General features: G+C 42.0%; 1 protein-coding gene across 1 annotated transcript; it reads left to right on the top strand.

Annotated features, from left to right (window-relative positions):
• The first annotated feature begins 4,683 nt into the window (after nt 1-4,683).
• Nucleotides 4,684-20,658, top strand: LOC145454346 (alpha-1,6-mannosylglycoprotein 6-beta-N-acetylglucosaminyltransferase A-like). Its single transcript, XM_080332345.1, has 16 exons — nt 4,684-4,967; nt 6,064-6,195; nt 6,989-7,156; nt 7,294-7,523; nt 8,591-8,755; nt 9,997-10,166; nt 10,565-10,699; nt 12,310-12,443; nt 13,357-13,481; nt 14,115-14,267; nt 15,686-15,811; nt 16,337-16,394; nt 16,461-16,546; nt 16,607-16,735; nt 19,848-20,035; nt 20,095-20,658. The coding sequence occupies exons 1-16, from the start codon at nt 4,844-4,846 to the stop codon at nt 20,222-20,224; spliced, it is 2,253 nt and encodes a 750-aa protein (XP_080188471.1). The 5' UTR covers nt 4,684-4,843; the 3' UTR covers nt 20,225-20,658.
• Nucleotides 20,659-25,990: the final 5,332 nt, after the last annotated feature.

The raw sequence follows: 25,990 nt of genomic DNA on the forward strand, positions 1-25,990 counted from the left end.
AGAATTATAGTAGTCCCACTGATCAAAAAATACATATCATCCAAACAGGTGTGTTACTGGCAGTAGAGTAGGGCCTACTGTGGGTGAACTTATCATTGATCTTTTACAGCTTGTAGCCCAATTTATCGGCCTACCCTTATAGACGGCCCATTGTCTGCTCATTGTGAATCATAAACGGCCAAATGAAACAAAAAGTTAACATGGTGTTATGCTCAACGTATCGCAATATCCCAACTGAAGCAAGTCTGCGTGGGCAATGGGCATTGGCTTTTATATCTACAAACGCATGATAAAAAATTGTGATGTAGACAAAATTGTCAGCATGAAGCAACACGATGTGTCACCAGCCGTGTACTGTACACACAACTTCAGTGTTGCCAGCCAACAAGTGCTACTGTCGAACGTTCAGTCTCCATTCTTGGCAAGCTACTCAGTAAGGACAGACACTTTCTACCCGAGAATGTAGGAAAGTATCTTTCGTGGTACCACAACAAATTTTAATTATTTCTCCCCCGATGCGTGATGTAACTACTGGAATCCTTCATAGGTCCAGATTTAGTTAAAATGAAGTTTTCTCATGTAGAAATTTGTCAGTTTTCAATTCAAAAATGCTTGCTAAGGCCTAACTAATGACAGAGATTTCCAAACAGAAATGAAGATAAGTAGTACAAGACTAAGATTTTGTGGGAAATCTCCTAATACACATGCATGAGGTCAAAATTTGCTCCAAATTAAGTTTTTGATTTTTTATGTCAAAATCTTTCGTTTTTTAGGTCAAAAATCGCCTTAGTCATCACTTTGACTCGACTCTCGCTCTACCCACTTTGTACGATATTTCTGTGGTGTAAAAAACATGGTGATCACTATGTTTCCGACTCCCAAATTACTAAAATGTACAGGATCAGGATTTTGGATTCTAACCGGACAGGAATCCAGCAAGTTTTTTTTCAAACAGGACGGATCCGGATTCACGTTTTTGCCTGAAAGCCGGTTCCGGATTAGGCCAGGATTCTAAATTTCTAGTGCATGACTTTCTGGCGATTACTTCTATATATTGAGTGAACTTGGACTCAGCTGGCTTTAGCATTGTACCACTATTTCGAAAAATCCCTAATAGCAAACTTCAATACAATGCATCAGTGTGATTTGAAAAAATTCGACGACATGGGCTTGCCTCGCTTTAAAATCTGTAAAGGAGGACATTTAGGCGTTCTCATAGGACATTTTCTATTTCCTGAAAAAGGAGGCCAAATTCTCCGCATAGTAATACACCATAGCCTTGGTAACACTATGGTAAAAGCGTTAATTGTATTTTGTGCTATATTTCTTTCATCAATCGACAGGAAACCTTGCAATTTTGCAATAGGGAACAAAATTGAAACGTATTTGACGGACCGGCCGGAAAGTTGATGCGGAGCGGCAGTTGAGATTGAGAACCACTTGTCTAGTCGCTTGCCTTTTATATTCTCTGCTTTACTTTTCATTCAGTGTGCAATGTGCATACCTCTTCTCCACTTCGCCTAGGCCAGGGGTTCTCAGCCCTTTCTTGGCCGTGGCCCATTTTCCAATTTCAAAATGTGCTCTGGCCCACCTGATATCTTGGAGTCATAATCCTGTTTAATTCGTGGTCACGGACAGCGCCGATATGCCTATTGCTCTAAAATATGCGCATTTTTCTCTAACTGATGATATTTAAATCTTGATCTCTCGGGATATAAAATCGCGCGAAGCGCGAAAAAAAATTCAAGTTGAATAAATATCCTTCAACATACGACCAACGAAATAATCTTGGGCCTCTTCGAGCTCCCCCAATTGGGGACGTGGGTGCGGCAGTTACGGCCCTGGTAGATCATAAGCTAAAACTCCTAAGTAGATAATTTTTGTCCGCTGCTCCATTCGCGTCGCGAAACACAATGATCAGATCCCCGCACTGTGTGATTGGTACTTTAGTGATACTATTGTGGGGAATATTATTTTCATTCTGGGCCAGTATCAGAGAATTCATTGGTGAATGAGGTACTACAGAGAAGTGGAGAAAGATTTTTCAATATGCATGATGTACTTTGTATGTCTTGTACCAAAACAACTGAAGTTGCGATGTCAGAATATTCAATCCAATGATACAATCGATTCCTGTGACTCTTTCAGTATGTACAATGATTTCCAGGCCGGACATTTTAAACCGACTTCAATGCTTAATGCGCTCCGATAAATTCTCAATCCATTAAGATTCGTTGTTGTGGTGGTGCAGTATACCTCCACCAGAAGTTGCTAATAATTCGCAATTATGGCTATGTTTAGCTTGCAATAATACGGCCTGCTGAAGTACAATAAATCTGTACATCAATTGCACTTCATTGCATACCCCTTTCAACGTAATACGACATATGACCCTGCCGGAATACTTGGTTACTTCAGCATTATCTTCCAGTTATTAAACGCTTGAAATTATTTTAGTTGCTGTTAGCCGTAGGTTGTCATAACCAGTAGAAAAGGCCACCGTTTCTCCCTAACCTTTTCGATTTGTACATGCTGACTTCATGCGTGCCACTACGTCTAATCAGAGTGGATGAAAAGCTTTATGTAGCCTACGTATGATTAGACAATACGAATATATATTTTTAGCTAATAACATAAGAGATATAACTAAACTTATACAATAATTCTGAAATTTTCTAAATTGCTCTGTGGCCCACCTCAAAATGCTCTGTGGCCCACCCTTTGAGAACCCCTGGCCTAGGCCAATGTATATATATCATTGGCCTAGGCCAGTGGTTCTCAACCTTTTTGACCTCGCGGCACACTTTGAAAATTAAAAATAGTTCGCGGCACACTACCACAGTGGTTCAGAACTCTTTTGGCTTACGGCACAGGCAAACTACCAGAATGCGTATAGCAGCAACCATAATCTTACAGAGGTGGTCACTGACGAAGCACTGCTACCTTTTCGGCGCACTCAAGTAGGATTTTCTCTGCTGAAGTTTTCTTTTATCTCTGCAGACATGCCACAAAACGTCTATCATTTGACATGGGAATCGTTTTCAATTCTTCCCAAACCTGTTTTTACAATTTTATTGCAGGCCGGAAGAAGAGCTTTCTTCGTTTCCGTGTGAGGTTTTGAATTATCAGCTAATACCTCTGTTACCACATAACTGGCCAGCTGAGATCTCGTTTAAACTTCAGGTTCAGCTTAATTTCATAAGATTGACTTGACAATAAAGTCTGCTCACTACCGCATTGTCGATGTAATTAACCGTCGCATCGAAGAGTCCAATCCCGATCGCCACTAACAAATACAGAGGCGTAGAGGTGTATTATACAATATACATGGATGCCAAACACATTTCCACGCAGATCGTGTAATAGCACCTGTTAGGATAGTATACCTCAATAGCGTTACTGGCAGCCACCCGCAGTTCAATTGTAGTTCCAACAAATCGGGATAATAAACCTCAGCGGCGGGGAAATTTGTAACTGATATAATTTGATCAACTTTACTTCTCAATTCTCGAATTTATCGCCTGCAACATAACATTGCGCACTGAGCCTACGTTTTACCTGCAGCGCTGGCACGCTAGGCCTACCTAACAATCGCAATGTGAATGGCTATGTTAGCAATTCTAATTTTTAAAGGTGAACATCACTTTCAAATTAGTTCATTTCTCGATGGTGAGAATGCCTTCCTAGGTGTTGGAGATTTGTGAAGGCTCCTACTTGTCCTCCGATCTGCAAAAGCAGTGTCTTACAAAAAGTAGGCCGTGCTATAAGTTGGCATCTCAGGAGTCAAAATATGTAATATCGGCATGGTGTAAAATAATCATCGATGACGAAGACATGGCAAGAATACGACTACAAATTGAAACATAAAAAGGTCATCAACCTGCGTCATGTCCCTGTTCTGCCTACGGTTCTGATGGGAGACAAGTAAAAGGTGAACACTTCGGCCACACCTCAATATCACGGTCCAATTACCCGAGTTTAGTTATCACCGTCCTAAATGCTACATGTGGGCAAACTAGCATATCACACCCATCATTGACGGTGGAGGCCCCAATTTGATTCATGACAGTGCAGTAGCAAGTTACAAAGCGTTGCAGATTTTTAGATTCTCCGCCCCTATACGTTGCTGTGCTCAGAGCGTCTTTACTGCAATAAAAAGCCCAGAGAAAGACCCAATCCATGACCTCATGGGGATGCCAAATTAAAATACTAGATTGAGATACCGTAACTATGGTCGCTTTGGCATCCTTATATCTGTTCAATGCATCGGTTGGTGCACCGCGTGTCTTGATCGGGTAAACTCAATACAAAACCAACAATGACCCACTCAAAATTGGGATTTTTGTTATACTTTGACATAATTTGCTCGCGGCACACCTGAGCAGTCCAATTGGCACACTAGTGTGCCGCGGCACACCGGTTGAGAACCACTGGCCTAGGCCAAGGTAGGTGTCTGATTTCAAAGACTACTCAAAGTCGCTTCGGCACCTTCCTATCTTTTCATTGTATCGCAGTTTTTGTGGTGTTTCAAAATGATAAAAAAAAATTTAAATATAAATAAAACTGATTGATTAGCATGAAAAAAACTGTTACTGATACTGAAATGTTGATGACACAGACGTTAGTGTGATACATAGTCAACTAGCCATTATAATTCCAGAAATTTTGCGCCTGACTTCACTCAGTCAGCAATACTGCGTCCTGTGCGGCGGCGCTGTGGATTAGACCTCTGGACCAACTAAGAATGATTCGTTGATTTTATTCATGAAGTCAGTCTGCTGTGTAACTTCGGAATTTCTGCCCCATTATCTCTACCTACGCGTGTCCACAGGCGATTCGTGGTATGGGTCAACGGGCCTGTAAACTAGGAAATCGCTTCAGAATATTTCCCAAGAAAGTAGCAGTGTTTGTATTCGGGCTTCTGCTTGTATATTACGGGCTGTCATTGTCTTACACTAGCAAACACGGTAAGGAAATGATTATGATGAAATTTATGCCGCAGCGCATGTGACTGTAATGTTAGAGTCAGAGTAAGGAGACTTGTATCTGCTAATGGATTTGAAGGAACGAGGGAGAGTGATAGTTTTCGAATACGCTACTTTCCACGCGACCCGCGTTGTTACATTAGTTGTCCACCGCAGTTTTGATACCATAGATAATGTCAGGTTTAATAATCAGCTACTGGTTACCATAATAGATTGATTCAGATTTGATCCGTTGCATGAAAAATGTTTCCAGAGGTAGGCCTATAGGCGTTAGCCTTATAGCAATCAGCCTATATGGAATCTCTGTCCATTTTTTGAAATAAATCCTGCGTGATGAGAGCTTTTCTATATAGAATAATTAAGGAATTAAACAGAAAATCCTGCGTGACGTTGCCACCAATTCCACTCCGGGCAATCAGCAATCATGTGCATGTAGAAGTTTGACATTAGGATCATCAGTCAACAGGAATGCTATATTTCTGTGCTGCCTTCGATTGTATTGTATGCAGAAACACTACGACAGTTGTTTTTATGTTAAACAACCCATTCTGACACAGATTACAAATGATTTCTTGAATCAGGGAATCATCTCTAAAATGTGCTGGCTGAAATACAGAATAAATCTTGGATTTGTGATGTAAATGAACTTCCAATGTAGTATGAACATAGATTATTTCAGTAACGATTTGTTGCTTTTATCATATTCTACAACTCAATTTGCGTCCTCGTAGGCCCTACTGTTAACGAATGATTGTCATATACCGGCCGAAGTCCGTTCTCTTGTCATCTTCTGATTGAGCGATAGCAAAAAATCCTTGGCATTTTGTATTGGATTTACTAACTTCACTGATGTTTGGTCTTGCTATTCAGCTAATATTGACAATAAGTGTTGTTTGCTGGAGTAATAGAATGAAACAAACAGACATAAAGTTCCAGAAACTAGAAGGAATTTCCCTAATAGCTCTGTGGTCCATTGATGGTTTATGGTCTATTGACTATTGGTGAAAAACGCTGTCCTAAATCAACCTAGATTCCATTTCGAAATAGCATAAGTTACAATATACCCGTTCATTAACAGTGAAAACGGAACAACAACTGAAAGAAAGTCAAGAGGAAATAGTTCGTCTCAGCAAGCTATATGTACGGGATTTAGCGGAAGCGCATGGGAACGTGGATGACGGTCCAGCTGCGTTTCCTGACACTGGATATGGTGAGAGCATTGCCTCTGATAATTATTTTCTTCTAAGTTAGACTAGAATTAACTTGTGGTGTCCAGCACTGGGCATTTTGATTGGTGGGTGTGATCCTAGTAATGAGCTTTCCACCTGAGTTTATTCAATTTTGCAATGAGATAATATGATGTAATCAGTAGATGTATAAATTGGAGAGTCCAATGTCGCTATTTGACTCGAGTCATTTATGTTCATACCCAAGTGGAATTCCAGTGTATGATTAATGTTTTTCACTGACACTGCCTAGAAGAGTGGGTAGATATCTTTGCCGTGTTTTGATTTGATATTCATTGTGGGTTTTTGGAATATATTGGATAATTAGTGTTGAATCTTATAATTTGTCGTAGATTAGGATTAAATTACGCAATTTTAGAACGTCTCGGTAGCCTAGGAATGTTACTATAGACTACTAACAGCTGTTTTTGGACAGGATTCATGACTCGCATGACATCTGCGTCTAGCTCTGTATGTTTTTGCCGGAGAAGTATATTCAAGATGTAATCAGCTCGTATCTACAATACTTTTAACATTGTTATATGCATGCATATCAATATCCAACAGCTTTGAAATTTTAGCAACTACTGGTATGAATCAAATATTATTTGTAACATACTCATTATTTATTGTTGTTGTTGAAGTTTGATTATGTTATCTTTATTATATGAAAAAACTCAATTTTATGAAAGACTTGCTGTTATAACCCTACTATGATGGCAAGCTTAAAAACTATAATGATGTTCCTTACATTGGTCTTATTGATATGTTATTTAGACATGAAAAAAGCCCTGGCTGTGTTGATCGACGATCTGAGCCGTCGAGTAGAAAATTTAGGCAACAGAATCGAAACGTTGGAACGTCAAGTCGTCAGGAGCAGTAATGATACTAATGAGGAGGGAAAGATGCGAAAATCAAATTCCGATGCCATAATTAGCGCTTCTGGTAGGTCCACTTGACGAATGCATTTCTTGTGGCCTAGGCCTTTCTAATGTTAGCACTTGGTTTGAAGGTTCAATATTTGACTTGACTAGACTTCATCAGCAAAAATTCCATGTGTGTTAAGTACTGCTGATTTACAGATCTAGTGAATGATAAACAAGATGTTTGCCCGTATCCGAGCTTTGAAGATTGGCCATACTGCGAAACGAAGATAACATGGATGAGGGAAATGTGGAAGTCGGACCCGTGTTATGCGGAATGGGGGGTGGACGGCGGTAACTGCTCCATTCTCATCTATTTGAGCGAGCAGGAGTATTGGTGTCCTCCGTTTCCTTGGCGGGCTAAAGCGAAAGCAGAGCTCTATGATTCGGTGGGTATAAGTTTAATGTTTTTCTTGGCTTGATAAGGATATATTGTACGGATGTTGCTCATTTTGTGATTGAGCTTTTTACATTTTAACTGATGTTAGAATTATGATTCACGTGTTGACTTTTCTTTGATACTATGTAACCTGAATGTTGAAAAGGTAGTGGAAGCTGCTCCAAAGAGAAACTATTACGGATGAGCAATCCGTTTATTCATCGCTGTGGAAATGAAGTAGCTTACGTCCCTTTTTCAAAGTTTGATATCCATTCAAATTTTTTGTGAAATTTTCATTTTGTGTCGGGCATATCTTGGCTATGGTTATGTTTGTCACATTGTTTCCAAGTTAACAGTGGACAAAATATGATGGATAAAAATTATTACTTTACACAAATTTAATTCTCTCAAAGTGTGTGCAGTGGAGTCTAAGCTACTATGATTCCACAGCGATGACGTAGGCTAATCATCACTGATTAGTAATCGGGTCTTTTGAATATCGAATCAGGTTGTTCGAAGCAAGAAATAAATGACTAGCAACTCAATCACAAACCTGGAGATCCCTTTCGACTTGAAGCAATAGTGCATGTAAGCACTCACAATATGCAAATGTACTGTTAGGGTGGAGCCGTAGTGTTTTTTTGAGTCAGCTGGTCTGTCTGCATTCTGCCAAATAGTGAGTATTGAGCATCAATGCTTTCATGAATTTTGATATGATTTGGTCTTGTCAACTGACAATCTACCTTTTTCGAAGTGAGGAACATAGCGTGGAAAGCAGTTTTGATATTCAAATTACTGTTAACAAAGTAGTCACTGAACGAACGGTCTTGAAGCAACTGTTTCAACACTACTGAATGATTTATATGTCCAAAGTTTACAGATATATGTTTGCTGAGACTTGGTGAAATGAACATTGTTCTTAAGTATACTCACCTAGCTCAATGCTCAACCTTGTGTTTCAATTTAGTCAACAACACTTCTTATAATCTTATAATACCTAGAAGGAAATGCAGGGCAATTTCTAAGCTTAACTAAACTGGTCGCAGACTTTGATATCAGATCAATTACTTCACCCAGGTTTCTGGATTTCAACTGGATTTCTCGCCATTGTATACCATGATGGGTGACGGGATCTATTTCAAGTGGGTCAAGTCTAGGATCGAGCGTATGCATAGCGGATGGGTTGAAGCGGCCAACTCGCTTTCGAATAAGTTTGGCTTGGCGAAAAGGCGTAAACGAAAGGTGGGATAATGGTAATTCATAATGAATACAACATTAAAATGTATAATGAAGTGTCTTAATTCTTGATGTCTTATCAATCCCGGTTTTGTAGTTCTGATTGACATTGTTACAGAGTTCGGTGGCTTTTGCTAACTTGGTTGCAATTTTTCTTCAAGAATAAACATCACATTTGCTGACTTGGTAACGTGATAGAGCCGCCCATTGAGAGCTCTCAGGGTGAACGCAATCGTCGTAAAACTGTGATGGTATTTCTCGATATTCGTGTTGGTTACGGTATACAGTTTTGTGGTATTGATTGCAGGAAATTGAAATGGTCGTGCAATTCTGTGAGAGGTATACAAAAAAGTATGTCAGTGTTGCCATTACGTGCTCATGTGACTCGCTGTTGTTAATGAGCACAAATTCTCTTCAAGTAACCCATCATGTTCAGAAGTACACGAGATCAGTTTTCAATTGTTGGTCCTTACTTTGCTAATGATCATAACAAGCTGCGCTTCCACTATTAATGTGGTCAAGACACAAAAGGTACGACGTGATGCATAAGACATGATGACATGTAATGAACCTCAGCGCAATGATAATAATAATCATGCCCGGTCTCTATACTCTTTGATGCTTTCTCATAGTTTAGTTGCTATTCCCGGCGCTGATGTCCTAACTCGTTTTTCTGTTCACTGAGCTTATTTCTAAGAGGAGGTATAGCACAGTGACACAGGCGATGCTGAGCTCTGATAAACCTCTCACACTTGTAAACGTGCTACAGTCGAGAGTGATTAGTTTAGAAAAGGTCCTCAAAATACAAACGTGTCTTGGTGTCTTGCAAAACCCGCGAAGAACCGCTAGTTTGTATGGTGTGTGGCGCGCGCAATGGTTTTCTAATTAAGCGATCTCTGGGCACGTTTCAGCTTAACGCTAATGTGGTAAGAGGCGGGCCAGAAATAACGCTAAAATCGCCTAAAACATGCATGATTATTAATTACGCTGACCGCTCACGGTCATAGATTGACAGCATCTGTTTGATAAGCTGCGCGATTCGCTGCCTGGTGTTCGTGATTGTTTTGTGTAGTTTGATGCTAAAGTTCATTGATAGTCTCGCCATCACCAATTCCTAACGATATAGTGGACTTGGAAGTACTAGAAAGCTACTCTCTTGTCATAAAAATACCATATTCAGCTAATACGAACAGCTAGTCGCCGTTGCTGTCTGCAACGTAGCAAACCGCGGAACTTGCTCTTTGCAGGTTTTGATCCTGATGGGCTTGTTGTCGGACGATGTCGGTTGGAAAATTGCGGAGAACGCCTTCAAAGGCGGGCCGCTCGGCGAATTAGTGCAATGGAGCGACATCATCTCCGCGATCTACATTCTCGGACATCACGTGACCATCGCGAAGTCGGCGGCGGAAGTCCGAGAGTTGGTCGCTTTTTGTTCGATCTCTTTTAGCCGCATTGCCATGTAAATGTGTATTTGTTGGCAGACGTGGTCAGTAACGAAGCACTTCTACTTCGTGAGCACTCTAGTAGTGTTCGTCTACTTATGCTTCTGAGGATTGTCGTGTTTTTCGGCAAAACTAGGGCTAGAGTTTAAGCTTTTCAGTCGCGCAATAAGGGAAGATGTAATTCTGTGTAGGTTTGCTTGTAAACTACTTGCAGTACTTGAGTACTTTTCATGCCTTTGATTTATACTTCTACTAAAAGAACTTTTGACCTATCTCTGGAATCGCCGATTCTACTTGTAATTGATTAGAAATTTACGGCATTACATCCGTTGGAGTCGCGATGCTGATGACTTGACCGCTTTTTGTTTCTCAGAATTTACTCGCCGTTCCTGCAGTCCGCCAGCAGCAACTGCCCGCTGAAGTCCACCCCGTTTGACATCGTATACAGCGATATCACCGGGTTGAAAATGTTGAGAAAAGTTGCCGGAAAAAAGTTTCATTTATTGGAGTACGTGACTAGTGTTTGCGTTTTTAACGGCCAGACAGTTCAAATAAGGGTCGTCGTAAATTCTGTACGTACAGTGTACGCGCTTTTCCGTTATTCTGAATTGGCGGAGGGTTGTTTGAGCTTTGATGTGGCGCTAATGTGAACGGAAAATGTTACCAGTGGTTACGCATCGTAAAGGTACTGTGCGTGAAACGAACTCTTCCGTTTTGTGAGCATTACTACGGCGAGTCTGTTGTGTTCTTGTGCGCTGTTTAGGCCTGTAAATTGGTTGGGTGCGGTTTGCCGGTTGAGCGGTATTCAAAATACGGTATTTTTGTGGTGTCAACGGTTGATTGCGCTGGAATTTGTTGGTGACGTAATTGAAATTTCGGAATCAAAATGGAATGTATGATGATGACAAGTGACAGCAATTGCGACTGTACAATGGGCTTTCTACTGGTATAGATGGATACAGATATCAATCTGTGTCACTAGGTAAATAGCTTACGCAACTCATACATCGCAGGTCGATATTTTGTTTTGTTGCGTATACTGTATATATATATGCTATTGCTAATCAAGTGTCTTCATTTTGGCATTTGATGGCCAGTGCGCTTATCTTAACGTGGCAATATCAGCAACTAAATGTTATATCAAACGCAGGATTCACTTTGAACAAAATTTGTTGCCAAGTTCATACTCGCGAGATTGCATTCCTTCCTTTGGACTATTTCTCACAGCAACATTACGCCGCATCACTTTGACCTACAATTCCCCTCAATATTCCGATCTTCTCAGCACAGCTGAGGAAGCATTTCGAACATTTTCGATGACGAATATATTTCATGATTTCCATTTAATATGCCCTGTTACGATATACCCTTGTACAGCAATCATAAAACTTGATCGATAGAATGATCGATTGGGTTTCAAGTATTCTTAATTCAGAGCCATCAATGAATGTTGAAGTGCCAATCAATGCGTGAGATGATGACAGACTGACAATTGAACGGCGATAGATGGGCTTAATAGGACAGGCGTGTTCCGGAGATATTTCCAAGACTTTATTATATATTTCTGGCATATTATAAAATTTCAACTTTGAGAATTTGAATACATCAGTTGGCGTGTTGATTAAAGAATCTGATGCCCATTGATAGGCTACTCTCCGCCAGTAATTGTGAGCCGTTGGACATGTTGATATATTCTATTAACATGGGTGGTAACTGGAACACATTGTTAATGAAGTTGTCCTATAGATAATCTGTATTACATAATGACGTCACAAATTTCGAAAATCTGTTCATTTACGATGTGCTCTCATCCCTATCGTTATAATGGTTATGGTCTTTGAATAGGTGTTAGGCTGAGTTTCAAGAAAGCAAAATATGTGTATGTAATCATTGATTCCAGTAATCGTGCTCACCTTTTCCATAAAGCTTAATTGTAATCGTAATCGGTTACTGTTAGATATTGCTGTAATCATAATCGCAGATTTTGGAGGTAATCGTAATCGATTACATTGACACAACCCAACGATCGTCCGATATCTGCTCTTTTGCTAACCTCGCAGTTTTTGCCATTTCGCTTCGATATTTCATGATGATCATTTTCCATTGTTGCGCGGGCAGGTGCAGCCTTCGCGTTATCGATAGCTTTGGCACCGAACCCGAATTCAATCATCCGTCTTACGCTGCTCGGAAGAAACACAAAACTACGTGGGGCAAATGGAATTTGAACCCAAAGCAATTCAACACAATGTTCCGTGAGTCGACTTTCCTATTCCCTTGGTAAACGCACCGTTGTTAGCCACTAGATTCCCATTGCGTTAACCCTTCAATTCAAAGCCAGTCACACGCCTTGGTCGTTTCAGAATTGTGGTTTTAGCGTCTGTCTGAGAGATGCGAAGTTTTGACAGATTTGAGTCGAGACCTCTTTAAGTTTTGAAGGCAGCAGCCGAATCAGCAACGACAATACAAACATAAAATTTGCTAATGTAAATACTAAAGCAACCTTATTCTGTGGAGTGGATGGCCTACGCGTGCAAACATCCAGCATCCTGAAATGCACACCCAGCGCTTCCATATCCTGTTATAGTTCGGATGGCAGTATGACGCTAATGCCCATAGACCAGTGGTTCTCAAACTAGGGGGCGCGAAACTGCGATCAACTGTAATTTTTTACCTCCAATTCATAGTTATTGCTCTGTGTATAGTACGAATCTCCTATGTGAGAATTCTCTCATCAACAGTCATAACCTCCCACGCCATCTGATATGATAACGATAAGTATGGCGCGGAAATTTTCACTGTCATAAAGCGGGCGTGTTGCTAGTGTCTTCAATCGCCCTGAAGGTAGGGTGACACGAAATACCGACCAAGTGTTGGATATACGGATTCATGTATTGTATTGCGGCGTTTCGCACAGCGTGATAGTCGCCGTGTAATCGGCTCTACTAACAGATGCTGGAGGCACGCTTGCAACCAATCGTGTGTTGAGTTGAAAAATCCCAAGTTTCGCAACCGCAACTCCCTTACATTTTTGTCAGATGCATATATGCGAAGGTCGATGATATTGTAGTACACTTGGATTGATGATCTAACTGATTCGTATTCGTTTCTGAAACACTGTTAAGTCAGCCTAGAAAAGCATGCGTCTTACGTTTGCGTAACTCGCAGCTCATTCGCCTGACAATACCTTCCTCGGTTTCGTGGTGGAGGAGCATAGAAACGACACAGATGCTACTGACATCCCGAAAGAAGACATTGCTTTGGTGTACGGGAAACGGGACGACTTTTGGAAGGTTTGTTTGCCGATCAACGCCTTTTTGCTATCTCAAAACTGCACAGGCCTAGTTATCAGGTTAAATTTTGCTCGCCATATACGTTGCAATGCATGTTGGAGATGTATTTTTAATGTATTTGACATGTTTTCCGTTTTGTTTGGAGGGGGGTATAGAAATGAAAGCTCTTTCATTCTTAACGGTATGCTGTATATACTTGACTGTTTTATGTACTTAGCTGTTGTGTATTTTATGTAGACTTAATGCTAACGGCGGGGCATGACTGACAAGGCATATTTGACTGTAACGGGTAACAAGGCCTTTCTGTTGTAAGTGCGTCAATGTTCCTTGGTTGTGATGATATACTTCCTGTTCAAAAATGTCGAATGATACGTAATTTTTAGCGGATGTAATGGTCACCACATGTATACACATAGCTGGTAAGTAGGCTACTGTTGGACCAGAGGTATGGGAGACGAATGTTTGCGTTGTTTTTTTTGGTCCATCGAGCTCTTTTGATAACGCACTGTCCTTGGTTCGCGAATATGTGAATGACTTACGTTTGTTGTTGAGTAAATTAGCAAGTTTTAAATGTATGTATTCCATTAGAGACCAACGCATCTTTCTCCAACTCTCGTCTTTGACGTATTACAGGAACAAAGGCAATATATCGACGCCATACACGAGGTCGTCGAGGTTCACTCCACGGTAGACGAAAGCAAAGCTCTCGAGCACGTGCCGAGCTACGTTCACAATCACGGCGTGCTGCCCGGGCTGGAACTGCACAAGTTGCTGCGTCGCGCCAAGGTACGGAAACGAGTAGTGTGTGCTTTTTATTCCGCGCGACGTAGCGTTATTTTGATGACGGTAAATCGTCAAGTCCTAAACGTGGAGATAAGGGTCACTGCGGAACGTGGGTTGAATTTGTGGTTAGAGTTTTGGTAAGAGTTAATTTCGGAGTTGGTGTAGGTTTTTGTGATATATAGTCACATGCTCAAGTGTCGCATTTTCAAATGTCCGGATGTTCGCAAGCAACCTAGTTTAGGTACGGACGGTCGTTAAGATTGGTATCGTCCAGGCTCGTAATGAGAAATTTGAAATCATTCTTCAACTTCCTGGTGTGTCCGGGTTACAGTCGCGCCTGATTTTAATATGTTACGAAGATTTGCGTGACTATAATTGAGTTCCGTCTTTGCATATCTGGTTACCATAATACCAGCTATTTCGGCACTCGGTGAATTTCTCCTTACAAATGTAATAACTAGTAACTATTACTGTTATGAAAGCGATTCATCGTGACATCGATATACTCCAAAAATGCTTTGCGAACGTAAATCGGGACATGCAGCAATGCCGCCAAAATCGCTGTTTTAATCTGCAAACAATTGCCGCGATGGGAGCTACTGAACGCGAAGTCAAAAACCAATTGTGTTGACCGTAAGAGACAATTACTGATTGGCTGCGCGCTTTCGTGTTAGTAATCATCATTCTTGTCTACTTGGTGAAACATCATATTCCAGAGTTGGTCACAGTGCCATTGCGTACATGGGCAGTATATTTCGTTACTCACACAGCGCATTGTGCGTGAATTACATTGATCCAACACAACACACTCAGTGACCTAAATTCCGATTTTATCCGATGCATTTGAACGAGAACTTTCTGTATTCCAAGAAATTGATCGCCGTCGGAATGAATGATCGTAGGCTACCGTCTTAGGATTCCATTTAATAACTCGACTGTATGGCTTGATAATAATGACCACTGACCGGTATTAGCACGTCACATGAGTAATTTGAGTGATAACGCTCAGCAGCATGTGGTAAAGTACGTTCTAATGCGATGATGACGTCACCGATATCGAAAGATTATGAATTCGCAAGAATCCTCCACCTCGTAGAAATATAGAAGTCGGCATCTATGTGCATCAATATTGTTATATTTATAATTTATAATATATATATTTATAGTGATGGACGCCACTTGAAATGTATGTAATAATATATTCCGGTTAGGTTATAGTTAGGGTAGGTTTTATTTAGGATTAGGGCTGCCAAGTGCCGATTCACTGGTGTAGCCGCATATGTTAGCTTCGTGCCTTTGGAATCGTCAGCGTTTTATGCGTAGAATATCTGACTTCGCAGGTATGAAGTCGTTTAGCTTCTGTGCAATAACAATCGGCTTCCTGTCCGCATAGCATTCACGGACGCGCGCTTATCGTTCAGATTTTTGTGGGGTTGGGATTTCCTTACGAGGGGCCAGCGCCGTTGGAAGCCATAGCGAACGGCGCGGTGTTTCTAAACCCCGTCTTCGACGTTCCCAAAGACAGCCTGAACACGCAGTTTTTCAAGGTGAAGTACGCGTAGCGAGCAACTCTGTAAAGTACGCATCCTCATATGCTTCGCACTTGGCAATGAAAAGGCCTCACACCCTTTCGTTGGCAATAAGTCGAATCCTGTTATTAATAGCTGATTCGTTTCGTGTCTTCCGTTCGGCTGATCTGTCGATAGTTTGCGGCTTCTGCGGTATGTTTATCATCTATTATTGTCTGTGTGCTATTTCCGAGAATTTTCCTTTTGAAACTGAGTGGATACTCCCGTCTTATTGTAAGAGAGGCCTAATTCGGACTCGCATACGGACTGATACAGTGTATACCTGTATAGTATCATAACATTCCGCGGTTTCGTTTATATTTGATAATATGTTGTCGTTCTAGTTTCACTGGCGCGTTGGCGTATTGAAAAATTCATGACTTGTATACGACAAAGTACATTAGGTTAGCGGAGAAACGCGGTCCAGCTAATACGCACGTTGTCGGGATTAGCCCGCGTCACGTATTATAGATTCGTTCTCACGAGCAAATTATACTCGCGCAGGGAAAGCCTACGTTGAGGAAGCTAACTTCGCAGCACCCCTACGCGGAGATGTATATAGGTAAGGCTACGATGTTATTATTGGGTTCTGTTTTGACTTTGAAATGCCCGTGACGTTATTTTAAAGGGGCGCCTCACGTGCGGATGATACACACAAACGACTTGGACGGCGTGAAAGCGATTGTCCGCGATATCTTACAGGCGAAAGACGAAGTCAGTCTCTGCTCTTCGTCTTGATGTCCAGACGTATGCGACCTTGTCTGTCATGTTTAGGTGAAGCCTTACTTGCCTTATGAGTACACCAGCGCCGGTATGCTGGAGAGGCTCAGCATTTTCTTGGAGAAGCAGGACTTCTGTTCGGGCAGCGCCAATTCGTCGTGGCCGCCGCTTTCTGCGCTACAGGTACGTTGCGTACGTGTGCGCATTCGCAGTCTTTACAACAGCTTCATACGAGCTCGATTTATAGACGAAAATTCAATAGGGGGTAAGAATTAGTAGAGTATATGGAGTCGTGGTCGCAGTTTCTCGTCTATTGCATTGTATTTTGCAGTCGTGCTAAATTTTGCGTAATTCGAGTTCTTTTCGACACGCTCAATCAATACGATGCGTTTGGAAAGTTTCCCGCTCTGACCGTTAGAATCCGGTCATATTCGTCGAGGTCTGACCGCGAAAAGGAAGTATATTACGGCAGAACGTACGTGGCCGTGAAATTTAATAGGCTTTACGGCCAACCTTTCTGGCAATATAATACACCGAACGGGACCGAACAACGCCATAACCCAGTGGTTCTTAACCTTTTTTCCTCCAGCGCCCCCTTTCAAAAATAACCGTGCTCCAGCGCCCCCCAACTTCATAATGTAAGGAATGTAATAAAGACAATGAATAAGAGGGAGGGCACCTCGTCAACCCCCTAAAAACGAATGCCTTGTGCACCCATAGCGTGATAAACCGAACTTCTGAGGGCTTCGCCCCCACGAACCCCATATCGCGATTTCGATGGTCAGCAAAGTTTGTGTGGCCTGGTCGCCCTAGGTACCAATTTTTTTTATAATGCATCAATGAATAGGTGGTAATTACATATATAAGTCGCTATAAACTTTTTATCCTCTCAGCCCACGTAATCAGATTTACCAGTAGCACTGAGTGAGCTGTAGTATAGGAAAATAAAGGGCACTTAATTAATAATTAAACATATTCGGGCGTGTCCGCCGGTACAATTATTCGTTACCAGGGCCGTAAGAGGACTTCGTCAGCCCCCCCCCCCAACCAAACAAAAAACGTTGGTCCTGGGCCCCCATCGGGTGATAAACCAAGCTTCCGGGGGACTTCACTCCCAGGCCCCGATTAGGCTGTCCTCTATTTGCTGATAGCCTATTAGGTATCTACATTAGGTTTCCCTTTACTGAGGCAGCTATTCTCGCTAATTAATGATTGAATTGGTCAATATCATCGAGAATTGCATGTAAATTGAGATTAATTTTTATCACTCTCTCTGCTCACGTAAACACATTGACCGGTAGAGCTGAGTGCGGTGCAATGTTCCCTCTAAGCTGCGCACCTGCGCAGTGCTGACACGGTCTCTGCGCACAGAAAATCCAAGTTGCGCACAACAACTCCGAAGTTATTACCTTTTTTTAGTCGTTACGCACTGTTGTCCAGGGGTCAGCGCAGTGAGTTGTCGAGTGTGCGCAGATTTAACAAAACTTAAAGCAAACATTGTGAGGTTTCTTGGAAACTGTAGGGCCTGTTACTAATAATTAGACATATTCGGGCGGGCGAACCCGTTGGTATGACTTCGTTGCATGATGTTATTTCGTGACACCCTGTCTGCAATATCAAAAAATATAGAATCGCTCAACGGGGATATCGCCCAACAGGAATATCCCTGTCGCCCAATCGCACTAAACTAAAAGACGCACACGATTTCAGATTGGTATTTCTTCACTGACATAAAATTTTTCCCTGCCAGATGGAATTCGTCTTCTGGGGTTCAGATTGCCAAGACAGGAACATTTGGTGTCAGTTAGTTAGGCGCCCATGGACAACTAAACCTATATGTATTTTGAAGGCAATATGTAACGAAGTTTTCGGTGTTAATTTGCTGTGAATACTCATTAAGGATATGTCCTATCACCACATCATCTACTGCGAAGCCATTTTTCTCCAGCGCCCCCCATACCGCCCCCCTGAGTCCAGCGCCCCCCATATCGCCCCCTGAGCGTTTCCGCCCCCCTTCAAAATCGCCAGCGCCCCCTGGGGGGCGCTGGGGGCAAGGTTAAGAACCACTGCCATAACCAATAGGACTAAGCAAAACCTACTTGAGTATACTTCGAAAAAGTATAAGTAATCCGTTACTGACCAGCTTGAATTGAATTAGCAATACCTACATAGAATCACAACTGACCCTATGACGTCACTGAAAAGTTGAAGTTTGCCGTATTCAAGTATAGATAGGGATACGAGATACGCAACACCCGTCATCACGCTTGTTTGCTCAGAGGGAATTACTGCTCAGCAATCTCAACGCAACATAATTGCTAATTCCATAGCTGAAGACCAGAGCGCTCGAATTAAATAAAGTTGATCTTATTTGAAAGCTGCTGTCGCAATGATTCCGAAAATATACATTAAAATCTTATCGTGGCAATGGAACTCCTTCGAAATACACCTCGAACCACGCAAGGGCCATTGGTATGGTCATTGCACTGCGTCGCTGCGATTGTTTAGAACAATGCTGATTTTAAGACTTCGAAGGCTATTTCGGGGTGGTTCCGTTGCCTCGATGAAATTTTAATGTATATGTTCAAAATCAGCGCGACAGTAGCTAGCTTTCAAATAAGATCAACTTTATTTAATTCGAGCGCTCGGGTCGTCAGCTGCGGGATTGACAGTCACGTTGCGTTCAGATTGCTGAGCAGTAATTTCCTCTTGAGCAAGCCAGCGTGACGACGGGTGTTGCCGTACCTCTCCGTTGGTTAGTTATTTCAAGTCCGTTCGGTGGGATTGGCAACTGCGCGTCGGGCCGCCAGTAGCGATTCCTGACAGAAGTCGTCAAGGGCGGCTTTTAGCGGATATACAGCGCGTAAACACGATTCCGCCCTCAAATGTACTATGTTTAGTCTTCATCCGCCGTGATTTGTAGTGCGGGCGAATTATGATTTCCGTTATCAAACGTGGTTCAGTAACGAATCACTTCTACTTGCACAACTTAAATGGTTGTGATTTTAGTCTACTCCCACTGCTACCCAACCAACCCACTGTTTTTATTAAAAAATAGGCCTAGCTAGACTCTTTACTTATTCGGAAATCACCCTGCTTCTTGAGTAGACCACCTTTGAGCGTTGCGCGATCATTAGGCGGTCGCGAAGCACTGGGTTAACAAAGGTGGCGTTCTTTCATTCTTCTTTTTAGCAGCTTTTGCGCGTATTTTCGGCCGTCTGTGCCCTGTAGCGCTCTGGAAGACATGTTTTTTTGTTCGCAAAATTCTCTGGTGACGAATCTTTCTCCCGTTCAGACCAAGATAACCGACCAAAAAGGTACGTGCATCGAGACGTGCCACGCGGCCGGCTTGATTTGCGAACCCGCGTTTTTCCCGGCGCTGAACAAGAAGTCCACGTTCGCCTCCTTGGACGTCGCGTGTTCCGAGTTTCCGGACACGAAACCGGCGCCGGAAATCGACTATCCGGCTTTCTTGAATGACAAGTGAGATCGTTTTTCATTAAACGACTTCGATCAACTTAACTCTTGTTTCCGCGCGTCAGATGTTTTTTACAGTCGGAGAACAAGCTGTTCAGTTGCGCCGGACGGTATACGGAAATGAAGCAGCTTTGCCCGTGCAGGGATTTTATACCCGGCCAGGTTTCTCTGTGCAAAGATTGCGTCGACTTCTGAATGTGCGCCACGTGAAGCGTCCGTCCGTGCAGTCTGTTAGTGTATTGATTACGATGCAATAATTGTATTTATCGATCTGCTAAAGTGCAAGTTCCTTTTTTTGTTACCCTGCTATGTTGAAACTTCGTGAGCACTGTGAACGCGACCGGTGCATCATGTCGTACGAAGTCATTCTTTTCTGTCGACTTAAATATGGAAATCACGTAGCGATATGCTGCCTGCCATGTTGAAATGTACTTGCACGCATCTGACCAGCACGATAATTTCGATTTTTGTTTACCAATGACGCGTATTTTGAACAGCCTAAGTGCACTTGAGGCGGCTCGTGATCTGCGGGACGGATAACGTCTTGGTTGCTTCAATTTATTTTATATCCATTTTCGGGAAACTAAATATATTTATGTTTTTTTTCAATAAAGAGTGCCGTACCTTTACGTTTGGATGCAATTTTGTGGTGAATGATTATTACAATTGTAGCCGAAGGCAAAAAATTTCCGAACTTCTATAGCATGAGCAATCATACAGGTGTTCATGAGTATGACAGTTATATTATCGAATGTAAACATTCGAGTCGTTTACATTCGATAGTTCTATTCAGGGGCGGGCCTAATTCCTGAATCGATACATTAAACGCGTATTTATCCACCTATACAGGGATTAATCGCATTAGTTGTATATTTAAGTTTGAAGCATAAAGACCTGAGCAGTAGGCTATTCAATGAATTTATTAACGTGATGTAGGCCTACTTCAATAACTCTTGAATGAGACATCCATGGTCGATCAAAGTTGTGTACAGGAAAGAATAACCTGCAGTCACTATAATTTGACGTAGTAAGCAACTCTAGTGGAGAATTGCGGAAAGCTGTGACCGCCGGTCATATTATCATTTAAGACCGCAAACTGTCTGCGGACCGCATAATGCCCGTCCCTGGTTTTATTGGAATGTTCCCTGGTTGAATTTCAACATGAAACCACGTGTGGCCTACTATGCTGAAGGCCTATAAGCGCAACGGCCCCGCCAATACGGAGGTTGTCTGTAGAAACGATGTTCATTTTTTTCTTCTTTTAGGGGTAACCGGAGGAACCGCAGTAAACCTCCCCCCGTTACGCTTGTGACAGACTGATATTTCACACAGAAGACAGTCACAAGCGCCGTAATAGGGCCCTTTTGTGTCATAGGACACAAAAGCACCCATCTCGGTTGCTTCCTGTTTTCTTCCTTTTTCTCTTATTAAAGGTTCAAACAGTTGGCACAAGCAGGCTTTGGCTGGGGGCGTCTGCGGCCACTTGTCCCGCCGCCACCATACTTGTGCCTGGGGAGAGAGCCACCAATAGGGTGGAGTGAAAATGACTTTTTTTTTTCAAATCAAAAAAGGCCTTCCTCAATCCTGACAAATGACCTAAAACTTCAATTAAAAGTGACTTCAGGGTGTTGCCCCCATCTTCCAGCCGGCAACGCCCCAATTTCTGCGCGTGGGGGGTAAAATGGCCCATCTCGGCAACCGCTGGTCGTAGAGTCATGATATATAGCTCAAAATCTGCGGAAGCATCATGTTTCTATCTGTCTTCTGAAGAAAGTTTTCTCTATTGTGAACACAAAATGAGTTATAGCCAAAAAACTATATATACGCACATTTTTGTTGAAATTCAGCATTTATTCTGACGAATTACGATCTGTCATTAGTTTTTTTTTAAAGTAAAGTAACACACTGGCAATACCGAATATTGGGCCCATATTACAAATATATTCACAACACAGTCCATTTAAAATCGGTTTAAAACATAATGAAACATTCACATTGAACGTCTTATATTAAAAATGCATTCTTTTGTCAAGTTTTTTCATCAGTTTACGAGACTTAATTTTTCGGCGAATGAGGCCATCTCGTCTTTGAAATCCCGAAACGTGCCCTGATGCTTCTGTTACGAGCTTTACATGATGTTCCATGCACTGTTTGATTGCGGCATGGATTATTATTATTATTACACGGGTATTACAGTGACGCTTATCGCCGTTTAGGCCTTGTGCGTCACGACACAGATATAGGTACAGTTCAGTTTCATATTACAGTTCATATTCATCGTATAGTCAGTATCTTCGACATCATGTATCTTCCTCGTTGGCCGACTTTCAATCAGCGCAGTCACTCTTTCACTCTTTCTCTTGCATGCGTCCGTCTTCGGGTCTCAGCTGCCAGCTTTATGAGAGCGTGGCTTGCTCTGTGTCTGGTCTCTGAACCATTGGTGTCGTGACTGTGTCGCTTAGCACACTGCGCCACTCGCTTCCCCATTGCGGCATGGATGAAACAAAATCAGAGGCTTCTCGCGGCATTCTTCTAACTCTGCATCAGTTAAGTGCTCAATCGCTGGAGAAAGTTGTTGATATAAGGTTCAATATCAACCAACTCGTGGTATACCTTTGCTTCCAAGTTCAACTTTGAGACGCAGAATAAACGAACAGGACCGCAGTTCAATTGGTTGGAACCGCTATGACTCTCAATGTCCAGGAGTGAATTTTATTCAGCGGCATGTTTTCGCCAGCACCTTGGTCACACCCAATTGAAAAAAAACTACGTGGAAGTGTATCTTGTTGGTCAGTTACTCAATTCAAAAAGCTCTCGCCACCACTTATGGCCTTTCAAAAGCTACCATAGGAAATTGTTAGTGACTTAAGTAAGGACCAGTTATATGCTTATAAATATGCTGGGCAATTATTCAAGGAAATGCTGATGATGATCTGGCTTACTTGGAGGTTGGACCACCGGGTGCGCATTCAAGATGGCTAACTTTAGGATGCAGTGCAGAGTTCTACGGTATTATGTGTAGAGTTTTACGGTATTATGTAACAGTTGATGAATCGCCTTCGAACCTGGAGATTCTGGTTCGTTTTTGTCTTGAAGTATATTTTTCAACTTGGTTTGAGATCAAGGGAGACAAATATATAACACATGGATCCAGAAACATCTTCAACTTGATTCAACAGGTTTTGAATTTCTCTGACCGAAACGTTCGGAAAATTGCTTTGAATGTGGTGACAAGAAACGGTTATTTCACAAACCCCGAAAATATTATGATTGCAATGCTGGTAGATGATAATGAAGACATACGAAATAAGGGTGTGACTAGGGATGGTGTGAACGTGAGGTTCACGTTCGCGTTCTGTGTGTGAACCTCGGAAATTAAGAGGTTCGCGTTCACAACAGAACCTTGGTAGGTTCTGCACTGTGAACCTTTTTCATATATTAAAATTTTCACTTCATTTTAACATCTTATTTCAACCGTGGGCCACTCTATGCATGGCTCTGGCAGCAATAGAAATCGACACTAAACGAGCATGCACCTTGACAATCTCAAAAGTCTTACTTGCTTTGTTACAAAAATTTGCTCGAAATATCCAGCTTTCCGTTTGTGAATATTTAGTGACTCTCTGCTGTGAGTTTGACCCGCAATCACACAACATCCCTACCGAAATACGTATAGTCAGCGAATGATGCTTATTCAAGCAATCAATGAGATTGATATCGTTTTTGATGCAAAATAATCTAGCAGGCATACGGGGTCAATCTTGACTTCATATCGTTACTGCATCATTAAAATCAAATCCTTGCGATTGAGGTGTTGGCTACTGCTGTATAACTTGTTAATGGGGTAGTATCGGCATCAAGTATAGAAACCCGTTTACACGCTGCTCAATATCAATGTAGCGATACTCAGACGCCGAATACATTGTCCGGTCTGGCCTAGACCCTTAAGTCGTAAGCTATATTCCCTGGTAAGTCCTCGTCGAAATTGTACGCAAAGCGACAGAAGATATTGATTTATAGGAGTATCATATCCTTCGATTGCCTCAGTTGATACATCTAGCGACGTTTAAAACGCCAACATGTAGGCCTACTTCGGCATTGTGGCATGATGTGGCCCGAGTCGTCGCTAGGTACCATGTACAAAAGCTATCACTTCATTGAAAGATAGGGTTGGAATTAGCAATATGACGTAACGTGACGTCATGAGGTTCACGTTCGTGTTCACACAGAACCTTTCAGAGGTTCACACCATCCCTAGGTGTGACCAAGGTGCTTGCGTTTCAAAAACATACCGCTGAATAAAATTCACTTGTGGACATTGAAAGTCATAGCAGTTCCAACCAATTGAACTGGGGTCCTATTCGTTTATTCTGTGTCCCAAAGCCAAGGCATACCACGAATTGGTTGATATTGAACCTTATCAATAACTTCCTCCAACGATTGAGCACTTAACTGATGCAGAGTTAGAAGAATGCCGCGAGAAGCCTCTGATTTTGTTTCATCCATGCCACAATCAAACAGTGGAACGACATGTAAAGCTCGTAACAGAAGCATCAGCACTAGTTTCGGGATTTCAAAGACGAGATATGGCCTCATTCGCCGAAAAATTAAGTATCGTAAACTGATGAAAAAACTTGACAAAAGAATGCATTTTTAATAAAAGTCGTTAAATGTGAGTGTTTCATTATGATGTTTTGAACCGATTTTAAAAGGACTGTGTTGTGAATATATTTGTAATATGGGCCCAATATTCGGTATTGCCAGTGTGTTACTTTACTTTAAAAAAAAACTAATGACAGATCACAATTCGTCAGAATAAATGCTGAATTTCAACAAAAATGTGCGTATATATAGTTTTTTGGCTATAACTCATTTTGTGTTCACAATAGAGAAAACTTTCTTCAGAAGACAGATAGAAACATGATGCTTCCGCAGATTTTGAGCTATATATCATGACTCTACGACCAGCGGTTGCCGAGATGGGCCATTTTACCCCCCCACGCGCAGAAATTGGGGGGTTGCCGGCTGGAAAATGGGGGAAACACCCTGAAGTCACTTTTAATTGAAGTTTTAGGTCATTTGTCAGGATTGAGGAAGGCCTTTTTTGATTTGAAAAAAAAAAGTCATTTTCACTCCACCCTAGCCACCAATCTGACCGCATCGCCGGGGTCGGACTATGAAGGCCTGGCGGCCATACTCGTCCTGGGTAGTGAGAGTGATTGGATAGTATTATGGTTGGACCACTAGGGTTTCGCACCGGCCAGCGTCCAGAGAGCCGATGCTTACCTTGGCTCGGAGGTGAATTGAAAATGGCTCGACTTTACTCGAGTCAACACTATAAAAATGAGATTGACTTGTCACTCGGATCCTTGTGACTTGGTTACAGCCCTGCAGGGTACTCGAAGCGCTAGGGTTCCGCGAACTGTTTTTCTCTTTCAGAGGTCAACAAGACTGAGAACCACTGAGTTAGTTCAACGACTAAAATCACAGATCCGACAATGCTTCTACTCTGAAAGCTTTGAACCGCGATGTCGTAGAATACCACATGTCAAAAACATTCGGATATACTCGCTCGGAGCTTGCACGTCAGTGCAAATTGGCTGCCAAAACAGACTGCTATGACGATAACCAAGCATATGCTTCGTCATTTGGTCAGCATTTGAGTGAAACATTAACATTACAATACATTTCAATATCAATCAGTTTCCATAGTTGCTCGTGGTCGTTCTCTTTTTCATTTAAAGGTCCTTGAATCAACCATTATAAAGCTGCAAAAGCCGATCCTCTGCCGCCAGAAGGAACATCTCTACACGCTGGGAATCTTCCATTAGTGTTGTTTTGTCATTCGGCTGTTTTACAGCTGATTTTTTGTGTGTGCTGTACCGTAACCATGCGCTGTTTACTGCCGTTCGCGACTTGTGTACTTGTCATTATTACGTCACAACGACAAAATTCTTCCTA

Source organism: Botryllus schlosseri, chromosome 13 (genome assembly GCF_051294905.1).
Source record: "Botryllus schlosseri isolate E-star chromosome 13, Bs_hap1, whole genome shotgun sequence".
In the NCBI taxonomy this organism is placed as follows: Eukaryota; Metazoa; Chordata; class Ascidiacea; order Stolidobranchia; family Styelidae; genus Botryllus; species Botryllus schlosseri.

Coding starts and splice junctions, on each gene's coding strand:
- LOC145454346 (XM_080332345.1), top strand. CDS start 4,844: ATGGGTCAACGGGCCTGTAAACTAGGAAATCGCTTCAGAATATTTCCC. Junction 7,524..8,590: donor AAGCAGAGCTCTATGATTCG/GTGGGTATAAGT, acceptor TACTTCACCCAG/GTTTCTGGATTTCAACTGGA. Junction 16,395..16,460: donor CTACGCGGAGATGTATATAG/GTAAGGCTACGA, acceptor GTTATTTTAAAG/GGGCGCCTCACGTGCGGATG.